Source organism: Poromitra crassiceps (assembly GCF_964638095.1).
Source record: "Poromitra crassiceps genome assembly, chromosome: 4".
In the NCBI taxonomy this organism is placed as follows: Eukaryota; Metazoa; Chordata; class Actinopteri; order Beryciformes; family Melamphaidae; genus Poromitra; species Poromitra crassiceps.
Genome location: NC_139626.1, coordinates 7846046 through 7861485, shown reverse-complemented (window position 1 = coordinate 7861485; position 15440 = coordinate 7846046). Strand labels below are relative to the sequence as shown.

The 15440-nt window shown below is 44.7% G+C and overlaps 1 protein-coding gene across 1 annotated transcript; it reads left to right on the top strand.

Moving 5' to 3' along the window:
- The first annotated feature begins 214 nt into the window (after positions 1 to 214).
- pdk2a (pyruvate dehydrogenase kinase 2a) lies at positions 215 to 12849 on the top strand. Its single transcript, XM_083635107.1, has 11 exons — positions 215 to 369; positions 1272 to 1413; positions 2481 to 2552; positions 3797 to 3981; positions 5347 to 5436; positions 6237 to 6314; positions 7286 to 7362; positions 7504 to 7602; positions 9997 to 10107; positions 11002 to 11115; positions 11297 to 12849. The coding sequence occupies exons 1-11, from the start codon at positions 252 to 254 to the stop codon at positions 11438 to 11440; spliced, it is 1230 nt and encodes a 409-aa protein (XP_083491233.1). The 5' UTR covers positions 215 to 251; the 3' UTR covers positions 11441 to 12849.
- Positions 12850 to 15440: the final 2591 nt, after the last annotated feature.

Below are 15440 nucleotides of genomic sequence, written 5' to 3'. Positions count from 1 at the left end.
TGCAGCCAAACCCCTGGTGTAATAGTCCCTCCTCCAACGATTTCTATTGGCTAAAACGATTGTGAATCAACAATCTCGTCTTTCTATTGGCCACGCCACGCAAGCCTCCCTCTGTTGGCGGACTCTCCCCTCCGGTCACACGCCAAATATGACAACACAGATCTGCACAGAATAGTTGAGTGAAAAGCCTTGCCGTGGGACGGTGTGAAAACATTTGAGATTCAAACCCGCCAAGAGCTGGAGCAGCAACAATGAAGTTCGTAAGATTCATCATGAAAAACGCCGCTTTGGCCAGTGTGCCTAAACACATCGAGCATTTTTCAAAATTCTCGCCTTCTCCACTCTCTATGAAACAATTTCTCGATTTTGGTGAGTAGCATGCTTATTGATCTCCTTTTTTAGAGAGATGTGGGCAGTTTGAAATGTCTCGTCAAAAATGATCCGAAATTGCAGCAATTAACCAATTATTTGAACGAAATATTTGATTAATGCATATATCATTATAACGTTAATGATCTGTGTGACGGTGTGTAGAATGTCATTGGGATGTGTGCTACATTAACATCATGTGTATGGAGTGGATGTTTTGTTACGAGAGTCCTCCTCGGGTCTGTCCTGTCCTGTCCTGTCTGTCCGTCTACTTTATAATGCGGGGTATTGCGTCAGATCTGTAGCAAGCAGCTTGCAAATGATAAACAGCTGGCTGTGCACTACTATGCTGTGTGTGCACCCACTGCCCCGTGGATCTGAACAAAATAGCCTACACACACCCTGTATGAAAGGTCGTTCAGCAATCTGCAGCTGTAGTGTACAGTAGTGTCTTTACATTATGACATTATGAAAGTAAACAGTGATACATGATGAATGGTTTGAAAAATATATTTCATTTCAAAATGAGATATTCATCACCATTTGGGGTGACACCTTTCAAAATGATAGCTGGCTATGTGAAATAGAAGCACATTTTTCAAGCTGTGTTTTTGAGAGTAGAATCATCCGGGCGAACCTTTCCAGAACGAATATGACATTTGGATACAATCCAAATTGGTTTGTATACAGTGTATATATAGTCACTGGATTGTATACAATACAAATGTCAATATGGCAATTGCAAATGGCAATATTATTGTATGACCCATGGAGGGTGATAACCCTTCATGAATCATAAACTAATATTGCCTTTTTATCAGTAGGGCTGCGGTACATACCACTTCATAAACAATACAAAGATACAATTAGCCTAATTAAATCATTTTCTTGTCTCCTTCCAGGTTCCATCAATGCGTGTGAGAAGACGTCCTTTGTCTTTTTGAGGCAGGAGCTGCCTGTGAGACTTTCAAACATTATGAAGGAAATTAACCTCTTGCCTAAAAAACTGCTCACAACCCCGTCTGTGCGGACTGTACAGAGCTGGTAAGCCAAACTGTATCATTCATTAGATCTTACAGGTCAAAACCTCATTGATTTGTTTATTATTATCACCCATGGTACAAGGAAGAACGGCGAGAGTGAATGTAGGACTATTCTGGCTGTATTTATTTATTATCATGTAATTACAACTGGACTCAGTGGCAGAATTCATCCCCTTACTGCTGAAAAGTGAGCGGTCACAGCTGTTGACTTGTTTACTGCCATGAGGCACGTCAGACAGACCTCACATTCAGAATCCAAATGAACACCCTTTGACCAACTTGAACTGCGTCCAAAATAGCAGTGTGTGTGTGTGCATGCCGGGGGGAGGGGCTCTCAGCAATGAACTTCGCCCTAGTCTCTCATCGCGTGGCCTTGTTTTCACACTAGTTGAAAAACAGATTTCATACCTCAATGTTGACCATTATTGATATTCAGCATTTCGCATATTCACCATTATTGATATTCAGACTGCAGGCCGGGAGCCCCTCCCCCCCGGCCTGCAGTGTGGGCAGGCCGGGGGGGAGGGGCTCTCAGCTGTGAACTTTGCTCTAGTTTCTCATCATGTGAGCATGTTGTCACAGTGAACTTCTCTTTCTGTTGTGGGGGATCGTGCGTTTCTTCAAATGCAGAAAATGGAAAATTGTTCTGACCAACATGTCCTTGCCAAACAGTGTTGAAACGTTAGTCTTCTGTTTGCGCAATTAAAAGCGTCTTCTGGAAGTTAGCTGTCCTCAAACTGAGAAGCACCTGATGATTCATTCATTTTGGTGGAAGATGTAGAACCATAGAACCCTTTTTCTACTGGAATTACAAGACTTGATATTTTGAAATAATGTATTCTATCAAAGCCTTAGTTTATAAAGAGGATTATTAGAGGTTGTTGTCTCAATATAGTCTGTCTTGCAAGTAACAACATCCGTTTGCATGTGTCTGCGTGTGTGCGTGTGTGTGTGTGTGTGTGTGTGTGTGTGTGTGTGTGTGTGTGTGTGTGTGTGTGTGTGCGTGTGCGTGCGCACCTCCGTGTGTGTGTGTGTGTGTTTGTCTGCGTGTGTGCTTGTTGGTCTCAGGTACATCCAGAGTTTAATGGAGATCCTGGAGTTCCTGGACACGAATCCTGATGATCACCAGGTCCTGGAAGAGTAAGTTCCTGTTCATTCTTCTTCTGCTCAAGCGTGCGTTTGACTGTCAGTTTGTCATTCCAGTCTTTTCACAAAAGTACAAAAACAAGTGGCACAGCAGCAGTCATTGATTAGGTTTAAATCATCACAAAGCTAGCTGCTAGACAACATCCCACACCTTGAGAAAATGTACGTTATCCACACTTTACTGTGTCCATTTGAAGTTACAATATTTCAGTTCCACTCAAAAACGTTACCGCCAGTCATCAATAAAGAGCAATAATGCATCACTTTTTTATTTATTTTTTAATCTTTAATGTTGTTTTTATGTCTAAGCACAGTCTCAAGGTGCAGCTGAATCCACACAGCCACCAGTGTGGTAGATTGTGTTGAAATCGATGTTTTGAAAACAGGAGGAGTGCTACTCTAGGTTCTTGGATATTTATGGAAATTATTATTTCTGTTTTTGCTTTGGTGCAGGTCCCAGACATGGAATGCTCTTGCTTTTTTGGACACACTACTCTTATTCATTCATTCATTCATTCATTTCCCGCTCATTTCCCTCTTTACTGTGTTAAGTCAAGTCAAGTTTATTTGTATAGCCCTTAAGGCCTAAACAGACTCGTCCGTCAGAGCCTCGCCCCGCCCTCCCCGTAGGACGGCGGGTGGAGCACCGTCCTACGGGGAGGGGGCGCCGTCGGCTGACGGGGGCTGCTCGAAAATGTGACTCAGCGGCGACGATACGTGCGTGACGTCAGCAGTCCTTACCGTCCTCATCGTCGTAAAGTCGTCTTCGAAGCATGACGTTAGATTATAACGAACTAGTTGTGTGGCTTAGCCTTCCCAAATGTTGAGGGTAGTTTTTTAGAATTTAATACATAGAATTGGGAACGTTACATTCAATTTCATTCAGACTGCCTTGCACTCAATCGCCGCCATTTTCCAGGAGGGAGGGTGTAGTGACGTCCTAGCGTGTAGGGCTCGCTGGCGCCGGCAGACGGTGAGACGGCTCCAATTCGAGGCGGACGGACGAGTCTGTTTAGGCCTTAATTCACAAGCATGTCTCGGAGGACTTCACAGAGAAATATGTCTAGCTAAATCTAGCTGACACAACAATAGCAATTACAGTAGTAATAATGACAACATTCTGTAGATTGTGTTGTCCTGATAATTCCTAATGATCCCTTTGACAGCGAGATCAGCCCAATCCTGTTAGTGACACGCCTGTCTGCCTGTCTGTCTGTCTGTCTTCTCTCCCTATGTAGGTTTGTTGATGCCTTAGTGACCATCAGGAACAGGCACAACGACGTGGTGCCGACCATGGCCCAGGGCATCATAGAGTACAAAGAGGTTTTCCCCCAGGACCCAGTCACCAACCAGAACATCCAGTACTTTCTGGACCGCTTCTACATGAGCCGCATATCTATCCGCATGCTCATCAACCAGCACAGTGAGTAGCCCTATTATGAAAAGTTCAGGTGACATCGAATAGCTGAAATGTTTGAGTCAGAGTCAGAAACAAATACATGCCCTCAGCAGACCTTTTTATTGTATTTGATGTAGTCTGAAGTCAAACAGCAAATATCAGGCTATCTTGGCTCAATTATTGAGTGTCTATGGGATCAAATAACATAATCACCATCCCATAGGCATCTAGTAATTAATCGAAACTAAACAAGTAAACTGCGCGGAGGGGCTTCCAGGCTTTGAAAGCCTCTAATCTAAACCATAACTAGCCAATCACAGCGTACAAACAAGTGCTTTAACCGCTGAATACTGGACAGGGATTGGCTCCAGTATTTATGATGTCACGGTATTGTCACAAAATGTCACCAATCATACTGGTTGAAAGTGGCATTTTCAGTGAGTGAGAAACTTTCCACTTTCAGCAGACAGACGATTGTGGAAACTCGTGTCAAACTCTGCACAGACATCATTCTGCACAGTGACGCTCAAACGTCCAACTGTGGGAACAAGACGAAAAACATATTTCTGACTTTCGGGGGTCTTTAAGAGAGAGACTGCTGCTGCTCGGAAGAAAATGTTGAACGTGAAGTTGAATAATGAAGACAGTCAGTCAGCTTCCACATACGGTAGCAGCAGCATTCTGCGTCTCAGTCTTTATCTTCCCCCACAGACTGCTGCACACTCGTCTCTCCAGGCGACAGCTCCCCTCCTACCTTCCTTCCTTCCTGCGCTACTACTACTACTGCACCCAAGCATTCACCAACACACTACACCCTCCCATCACACTTTCCTATTAGTTTACTTGATGTGTTCATGATCCATTCATTACAGCAGTGTTTCCCCTACTATTCAACGGCGCCCCCGCCAGGCCAGAAACAAATTGCAAAAAGAAAAAAATATATAATTTTTTTTTCCTGCTTTCCCAAAAATTTCAATAAACCTTTATGGCATATTATTACAATACAACAATACTGTTGTTGACAGTGTTGACAGTAATAGAAGATGCCAAATCATTCAAAACAATAAGCATTTTCGCTTTTAGGAACATTGTGCCAGCGTGCGGCGCTGTTCCAAAACGTGTCAACGTGTCGTTGCCTGGGAAACGCACATCCCATAATAAAACTTTTTGCATCGCATCCCATAATAGTATGATGATAACTTGGGATGCCATTGCGAACATAGATGCGAACAGGTTAGCTAAAAGTTTACCGTCGCCAGCGAGGGCCCCCACCGTTGCCATCGGGGTACGTTTCGAAATCCCTCCAGGCCTGACATCTTTTCTAGGGGAAACACTGTACAGATAACACAATATTAGCTTGAAAGATTTGTTTTCGTTCTCTCTCTGCAGCCCTCATTTTTGATGGCACAACCAACCCAGTTCATCCCAACACCATCGGGAGCATCGACCCTCACTGTCAAGTCACCGAGGTGGTCCAAGGTAAATATATGGATCCTGTCTTAAGTTACAGGGGTTAGATGGATTATGTCTCGTCAACGCTGGCTTCTGATGGTGTGTGGACCGCACTTGTTTCCATGTGTTGAAATGACATGTTTGGTAACTAAGGATTTTCTCTCCTTTTAAAACCCTTGCATTTAATTGAAAGTTCTTTGTTGCTGCCTAAAGGCCTAAACATGGTCGTCCGTCAGAGCCTCGCCCCGCCCTCCCCGTATGACGGCGGGTGGAGCGCCGTCATACGGGGAGGGGGGCGCCGTCGGCTGACGGGGGCTGCTCCAAAATGTAACTCAGCGGCGACGATACGTGCGTGACGTCGGCAGTCCTTTACCGTCCTCATCGTCGTAAAGTCGTCATGGTTAGAGTATAACGAACTAGTTGTGTGGCTTAGCCTTCCCAAATGTTGAGGGTCGTTTTTTAGAATTTAATACATAGAATTGGGAACGTTACATTCAATTTCATTCAGACTGCCTTGCACTCAATCGCCGCCATTTTCCAGGAGGGAGGGTGTAGTGACATCCTAGCGTGTAGGGCTCGCTGGCGCCGGCAGACGGCGAGACGGCTCCAATTCGAGGCGGACGGACGAGTCTGTTTAGGCCTTTACTCCTTGCATTCACCAAAAGCTGCTCTCGTTAATTCCTGTTGTGCAACCATCACTCTGCTTTGTACTTTGGCCTACTCATGTTATCATGTGTTGATAAAAGCAACGATGTTCTTTCTTTCTGTATTGTAATAACATTAATATGATTATATAATAATAACATTAATATGATTCTTTTTGGCAGACGCATTCCAAAGTGCCAAGATGCTGTGCGACCAGTACTATCTCAGCTCCCCTGATCTGCTCCTGAAAGAGATGAACAGTAAGATTGCCTTCAATGAATCTGGCGGGTTAAAATACACATATTATTTCCGCGTAATGCTGAAAGGCCAAAGTCCTCTTGGAGGTTTAAGGGGATTAAAATAAAGGACAAATATATAACAGAGCCCTCTGTGTGTGTGTGTATACGGTATGTGTGTGTGTGTGTATACGGTATGTGTGTGTGTGTATGCGGTATGTGTGTGTATGTGGATTGTCGCTCGGCCAGATGGACCTGAGGGGCTTCTAATTATAGCATTGAGGGGCGTCTAATCATAGCATTGAAGCTGAAGTAATGCCTAAGTGGGTCCGGCTGACTGCATCAGACAATATTGACACACATACTTGTTCCTCTCCATTCCCACAAACGATTAACAGAGCAGGAGAGGACGATTACAAACGATCAACAGAGCAGGAGAGGACGATCACAAACGATCAACAGAGCAGGAGAGAAAGATCACAAACGATTAACAGAGCAGGAGAGAAAGATCACAAACGATTAACAGAGCAGGAGAGAAAGATCACAAACGATTAACAGAGCAGGAGAGAAAGATCACAAACGATTAACAGCAGGAGAGAAAGATCACAAACGATTAACAGAGCAGGAGAGGACGATCACAAACGATTAACAGAGCAGGAGAGGACGATCACAAACGATTAACAGAGCAGGAGAGAAAGATCACAAACGATTAACAGAGCAGGAGAGAAAGATCACAAACGATCAACAGAGCAGGAGAGAAAGATCACAAACGATCAACAGAGCAGGAGAGAAAGATCACAAACGATCAACAGAGCAGGAGAGAATGATCACAAACGATCAACAGAGCAGGAGAGAAAGATCACAAACGATCAACAGAGCAGGAGAGGATGATTGCCATTGATGGAAAATATCTGCGAGTGCCGATGCTACTGAATTGTAAATGAGGTGATCACGGAACTGTGAAAGACCTTTCTGTCCTTCTTCCTCCCATGCAGCCAATAAGAAGAACCTGTCCACAAGCATTGTGTATGTGCCCTCTCATCTTTATCACATGCTGTTTGAGCTCTTCAAGGTATGGCTCGACCATCCGTTTGTTATAATGTACTAATAAATGAGCATTACTGTTAGTACACCCTATTGCACTCGTATCGATTCGTAGATTTTAAAAATAGGTTTGCTCAAATAAAATAAAAAATCTTGTTCGTCCGTGCAGAATGCTATGAGGGCCACCATTGAGCACCACGACAGCAGCAACAACCTCCCACCCATTCAAGTCATGGTGTCTCTTGGAGGAGAGGACATGTCAATTAAGGTAGGTTGCAAACGAGTGTGGTTCTTTTGGTAAATAGTGACATTGCAGTGGGCGGCTCAGTAGTTAGCAGCACTGGCACCTCACACAGCAAGGTCTCCTCCTGGGGTTGATTCCTGGCCGCAGTCCTTCCTGTGTGGAGTTTGCATGTTCATGTTTGTGTGTTTTGTGTGTGTTTTCCTCTGGGTGCTCCGGTTTCATCCATTCCCAAAGACTTGCAAGTCAGGTGAATTGGATACTCTAAAAATTGCCCATAAGTATGAGTGAGAGCGTAAGTGTCTGTCTGTCTGTCTGTCTGTCTGTCTGTCTGTCTGTCTGTCTATCTGTCTGTGTTAGCGATATGATGGATTGCAGACCTGTCCAGGGTGTCTCCCTGCCTTCCACCTTACAGTATGCATGTTAGCTTCCAAGCCCCGTGACCCTGAGAGTCAAACACCTCATATCTTCTTGTGACAAGGCCAGAGAGCAGAGGTCCAGTGATGAACCGCTGTACTGTCAATCTATACCTGCCAACGCAACACAGTCTCACAGAAAATTGTAAAATAGCAACGTTTTGGACCAACGTTGCTATGTTACAATTTTCGGCTCGGAAATTGTAAAATGGTAACGTTCTGAGATGTTAGGGTTAGGGTAGGGGGAGGGGTTAGAAACAGAAAATCTCCGTAAACCACGCCCAAACCACACCCACCCCTGTAGAAACATACGTTACCATTTTACAATTTCGGAGCCGAAATTGTAACATAGCAACGTTGCTCCACAAACGTTTTTGTCCACAAACCTATTTTACAAAGATTTCCTCACACAGTATTGAGCCCTAAATCCACACAAGTATGCTGGTATGTACATGTATCCACATACCAACTCGGTATACGAGGAATCAGCGTGACGTCACAACAACAACAAATCACCGCAAAACACCCGGAACCGCGGCAGTTAACTAGTAGAGGTTGTGCCAAACAAACGTTAATTATAATATCTGAAAAACGATATATGACATCGTTTATATTTTGACATTCTGAGTGAGAGCAGAAGTAGCTCAAGAGTTTGATGTATAATATGCACGTCGTGTTCAAGTTGTGCGAACTGTCGCAGTTTTTAAAATGTACACCGCACAGCCGGGGCTAGAGTGAGCACTCAAAGCTAGCTCCATAGGGTCCCATTGCAGTTTCCACCCGGAAACGCGGTTTGTTTACCAAAATGCTGCTCGGCTGATCCCTCGTATAGCCATTGGCTTTCTGAATATCTGCTCTCCAGCAGACATGCAGGCATTTGCTGAGTTTACTCATGCCTGTAAGTGTAAATGCACAAATGCTTTTTAATAAATCACATTATCTTCTGCGGTGTGGATATTGCATCTGTTCCAATCAGTTTCCATTTTAAATCAATGATTGCAAACTAGATTTAGCACGTCTGTGCTTTCAGAGCTAACACATCCCGCTGCCATTCATCACTGAATATTGCTTCGACAAACACTGAGAAACACAAAAACGCTGTCATAAAGAATTGTTTCTGGCGTCTGAGTAGTAGGTTCGAGCCCCCGTGTGACCTCCGGCTTGGCCGGTGTCCAGACAGGCACAATTGGCCGTGTCTGCGGGTGGGAAGCCGCATTAAGGGTATGTGCCCTGGTCACTGCACGAGTGCCTCCTCTGGTCGGTCGGGGGGGGGGGGGGGGGGGGCTTGTTTGGGGGGAGGGGAACTGGGGGGAATAGGGTCATCCTCCCACACGCTACGTCCTGCCGGTGAAACTCGTCAGATAAACAGAAGCGGCTGGCCACTGCACATGTATTGGGGGAAGCATGTGCTATAGTCTACAACTCTCCCCAGATCAGCAGAGGGGGTGGAGCCATGACCTGGACATGTAATTGGCAAATGTAATGGCTTGCCCCTCATGAAGTTAGTACTTAATGTTAATGGTAAGCAAAACCACGAAGCGCTGATAAGATTAACCGCACGGCCGGGTTGATAAGATTAACCGGACGGGTTGTGCGCCAATCTCCATATTCAAGAGCCTGTTAAGCTCGTCTTTCAGTGTAACTTGATCAGCGTTGTCGCTGTGGTCTAAGCAGTACACCTGGCTGCCGGTTACATAACACACGACACGGAGAGAATTCACCGGTCCGGTTGCGCACATTACCATGACATTACCGTGACATTACCGTGACATTACCACGACGATATGCGAAACAGACAGAGTCACTTGGCTTCTACCCTGGCCTTGAGTGGAGCGTGGAGTGTTCATGACACGCACCCACTTGTCTGCCTGGCACTGTCGGCACCTTTCTATGGCTGAACGCTGTTCCAGGCTAGCTCCTCTTCTCTTCATTGTCTCTCTCTCTCCCTCCCTCTCTCTCCCTGCACTGTCCAACCCCACTGTCTCTGTCTCTGTCCCTGTCCCAGGTGAGCGACAAGGGTGGCGGTGTCCCCTTCCGCAGGATCGAGAACCTCTTCAGCTACATGTACTCCACAGCTCCTGCTCCACAGATAGGAGATCACGCACGGACTCCACTGGTGAGTAGAGATGCACACGGTGGAGGGGTGGCAGGCTTGACAAAACCTTCACTCGTGTGAGAGCTATATTTCTTAAGCTGCGTTCACACCGACCTATTAAAGTTTTTCGCTGGCATCGAGTTTACATACAAAGTCAATGCAAACGAGCGATTGAGCGTATATTCGCCCAGGAGAAAAATCGCTGGGCGTCAGAGCGACAGAGACAGAGCGATAGGGAGAAAATTCCCTCGTCGCCCGAGATGAAATATCCCAACTCGAGCGAAATTACGCTGGCATCAGTCGCTCGCTGTTCAACACTGATTGGCTGCCGTGTGAGAGTGAGTCAAGGATCACACTGGCTTGGAACAAACCACTGGTTTATTGTGTGGCACAAACCGCATTGACAGCTCATTGACAGGCTGACAGCTGACATGAAGTGAAGTCTGTACTACCGGTATAGAGCTCGCGTTAGGAGAACACTGATAGGTTTAGCTTGTAAACAACTACGGTGGCTCGTAGTGGACAAACATCATGACATTGCGTAACGTTATAGCCCCCAGATGTCCGTCAATTATTGTGCCTGTTGATGAGCGATTTAAACAGAGCGACAGAGCGATTCCAAAGGGTTGAATCGAGCGACAGAGAGAAAAATAAATATCTCGGTGTGAACACAGCTTTACCCCAGTTGCACTCCTAGCCAGTTGCACTCCTAGCCAGTTGCACTCCTAGCCAGATGCACCTAAAATAGACATTCTCGCTCTTCTTTAACTGCTGTCTGTATTACTCACAAGCATGTAGAACACCATCATTTTTACCACATGCCATTCATCTGGAGTAGCCCACAAGTGTCTTTATCGCCAGCTAGCCTTTGCAATTAAAAGATAAAAAAAGACAGAAAATCTGCTCTCTGTTCAGGCGGGCTTTGGCTACGGTCTCCCCATCTCCCGTCTCTACGCCAAGTACTTCCAGGGGGACATGCAGCTCTATTCCATGGAGGGCTATGGCACAGATGCCGTCCTCTACTTGAAGGTGAGCCCAGACACAGTGATCCTACATGAGAGTTCAAAGTCATCACAACACACATTCAATTCCCGAAGGACATGTTGGCGGGTGAATACACGCTTGTTTGAGAAAGACGTACCGCAGAGCTGTGGAGCCAGCGAAGACAATGCTGCTCCATTACAATGAGATGTTTGCCTCTGTCCTCCAGGCGCTGTCGACGGACTCCATAGAGAGGCTGCCGGTGTACAACAAGACCGCTCTGAGAAACTACAAAGTGAGGCAGGAGGCCGACGACTGGTGCATACCCAGTAAAGAACCACTGGACCTTGCTAACTTTAAGATGGCCAAGTGAAGATGCCCCGCTGGGCCTGGTGCTTCAGGCCGAGATCCCATGAAGCCTCCATGCCTGCCTGTCAGACTATGTCTTCATCTTCCCAGACGCACCTAACCTCTTTCTACTGAGAGGCTCATCTCCAGACTAGAGGGGAGACAACAACGTGTTTTTCGGTTTCATTCTGGCTTTAGCTAGTAGCATGTTCATGTTGTCATGGCTCTCGTATGAGATGGGACCTCTCGCATCTGTGGGGCGGGCACAGAGGTGCCTCCCAGCATGTAACAGAGATGGGTGTCGTGGTCAGATAAGCATTTTTATTTGGCCAGTAGGAGTATGAGCGGACCAACGGAGAATACTGACGAAGGTCGAAGTATTCCCGTTCAAGGCACTTTACATACAGCAAAGTCAACAACAGATGTGTAGGGATATCAGGCATAGGAATGTGTTAGATTCATTGTATCAGGGGAATCTGTTGGTGAAGAATTGAAAGCCATGACAAGCCGATCGATCATATCTCCTTTGAGACAGAAAAGATCACCCCTGCCTTATAGCAAGACACACCCAAAGAGCCATTTAATTGCATTACTTGAAATATTATTTATGGTGCAAACCTTGTTCGATTTAAGCACTAAATAAGTACTGTAATACTGTGGGGTCTGATGGTTCGAGGTACATTGGCATTTCCGCATTTAAAGTTTAATTATTCACACCGACTGATAAGATACCGTGTCCTTTTACGTCAGTTCCATGGACCAGGTTCAACTTGATCCTCTCGTTTCTATGTATTATGATGACAGTATTATATGAAGAACCACAGAGCCCAAAGTTCACTGATACCATGTTGTATAACTAGCCTTGGTCTGGAATCTGGCACCAGAACATTTCCCTGCTTCGGTTGGAGGTTTGATTGCTCGTAGAAGAGTTCAGTGGAAGTTGATGTTATGTAAGGTTGTGTTTATTACTACAGATCCCAGAAGGCAGTGCATGTCATGTTTATGTTCTCTAGCAGTCTGTGCTCCCGGCCCAGTCTCAGACAATGTGTCGCACTGTGCCATATTGGGGGGTAAAAGATGCCCTGGGTCCATAATGTGTTGGAATGAATTTTGTATTAAATGTATCTTAATCATATTTGAAAAGTTATTTTTATAGCTACATTTTATGCCACTGAAATGTTTGTTCTTTGTAAATACTGTAAATAGAAACCCCATCAATAAAACACATATTGCTGCTGTCGTGCAGAAACCCTGTATCTCCAAAAAAGCCATTTTTCACAAGGAAGAAAAAACTTTCACATTTTAATATACAGTGTAATAGTAATAACAACATTAATAACCAGTAATATAACATCTTTCACTGGTCCAAAGTACCTGAAACTTTCACAGGTTATTTTTGGGTACCCCTAAATCCATTTATGAAATAAAAAGAAAATGGCCAAATTTGGAGATACAAGGTTTCCGCCCAAAAGCAGCGCAACAATTTCAGTGGAAAACGACTGCCTTGTCTTGTTTTATACTACATTTTGGGGGCGTACAATTGGTTTAGGTGCACAGACATGATGGAGTACATGCATATCAGTCAGTAAATATATGACGGTGAATTGCCTACAAAATTACCCTTCAGCCATATATATATATATATATATAGACCTTGTTATGAGCAATTTCATGTATGAACTATTTTCTTTTGACCGAACTACACCCGCTAGCTGCTAGCTAGTTCCTACATGAGACTGAAAAGAAAATAGTTCCTATATGAAACTGCTCACAACAACAAAGTCTGTGCATTATCTTGTGTAACCGGGTCATGATTTCTGGAAAGAGACAATGCTGTTGAGTTTTTCAAATGGATTTTTTCGGTGCTTCGAGCACCACAAGCCGAGTGCCATCCAGTTCCATTGTATTCAAGAGAAGGCAGACATCTCTGCGGGCCGATATCTCCAAAACTCAGCCAACTATCCCAAAAACGATATAGCTGGGTAAATAGCATTACAGGTTAGAGGAAAAATATGCATTTTGGATTTTAGGGTGAGCTGTTCCTTTAACTTTGAAAAAGTGAATGACTATGATGGCCCGGGGCCAAGTGAGGCAGAGGTCACTAGGGGAGAATCGTCAGTGTTGTGAGTGTTTGGGTTCAGGGGGTTGTGAGCGTTTGGCAGTGAAACAGGAAGAGCCTGAAGGCAGAGCTAAGAATAGATGGCTTCTGTTGGCTATTCCGTGTCACATATTTGCCTTGTGTGAAATTCTCTCGCTTAGAATAAGCAGCCGTGCGGATGATCTGTCTCTCCCTCCTCCGTCTCTTATCTACTGCTGGGCTGTTCGACACAGTGCATCACATTTCTGCTGCATGTAAATACAGTCGATCGGTTTCTTGTTCTGATGTTTTGGCATCACATTTATCAACTGAGGGTTGCTTGAAGTTGAAGCAAACATGCTTTGCATTTCACTCCGTATTGGTATGAGTGTGTACTGGCTACTGTGGACTGAAATAGGTCAATGGATAGCAGTACATATAATGATTAACAAAATAACTTTAAAGACTACATTGCTTTATTTGTGTGGTAGTGTAGTGAATAGGGAGACAGCTGTAGGCCTACTTTCCTGCTTGTCTAACTGTCTCCCTCTACTTGTAAGCTTTTTTAAGTAGACATACTAAAATAAGACTGCCCTCTCTTTCAAGTAAATTTGACAAGACTCAAGAGGAGTATTTTACATTTTAGTCATATTTTCCTCCGCACGTGCCCAGTTTTATTTTGCCATGCGAGTGATATTCTTTGCGGGGATGCCCTTCTATTTTTTGCTGGTGAGTGAAAGCTCCTGAAGGTGGCGTACGTACGTCCTGCGAGGCTCACTTTACACTTTACAGTCAGTGTCAAGTTGATATGGCTCCTGAGCCAATCGCAGCAGATCCTAATAAGGCCAGACAGCCAGTGTTTACCCCCCAGTGGGCCATGTGCAGTGTGGAGCAAAACAGTTATGATGATGAGAGGTGGAAAGAATCTCACAGCGCCCTCTTCCTTATCTCAGATGAACAACAGGCTGACCAACTATATGCGTAGCAATGAGAGACAACCGCTAACAGTACAGTGACATACACAATGTCCTATGGTCTCTGTGTTAGAATGTATCACGGTTGACACCATTGCCAAGGTACCTGCATCCTACACACACACACGCACACGTCACACACACACACACACACACACACACACACACACACACACACACACACACACACACACACACACACACACACAACACAAGAGCTGGCGAGGTGCCCTTAGTTCTCCCATTTATCGAGGAGTCGCTTCTCTTAAACCTGCAAGGAAATAGTTGTGATGTGATTCAAACACATCATTCCATGGAGAAACTATTTGCGTTGTTCCACTGTTCAGAAACAGTTTGCTTTTCACCAAAGGCAAAAGTCTACACACATTCTTTAGCCTATAAGTAGAAGTGCAGGTAGGCTTACTTGTGCTTACTTGTAGGCTTAGATGTGTAAATGATAGAGGCTCTGAATACAGATACCTGAAGATTCTACTAGTAGCCTATACAGTAACGAAGTATTTGTACTTTGTGACTTCCCATTTCATAGCCTACTACAGTAATATGACAAACTGATATAGACTTCAGTTAATGGCTTAATGAGAAAATATGTCAGATAAATAAGCAACAGTTAGCCTACTATTCAAATAAATACAATTCCTCATATAAAATCCTCTAACAGGCTGTGAAAGTGAACACAGCCTCTTTGCCCTCCCCCCACACTTAAGGCCCTAGTGTGTGAAGGTATGCGCTAACATACTTCTTCAGCGGACTTTACAGTTATAGAACTCACAAATGGAATGTTTAACATGGAAATTATCAGGCATATAGCAAATTGGCTTTTAGTGATCTCTGTGGCAGAGGCAGACATGCGATGAGGCTGGAGGGGTTTTTATCTGTCCAGCTGCCCCCCCCATAATCCCTCTTGGCCTGATGGATTTGAAACTGTTACAGAGACAAACTCCCACAGATTATCT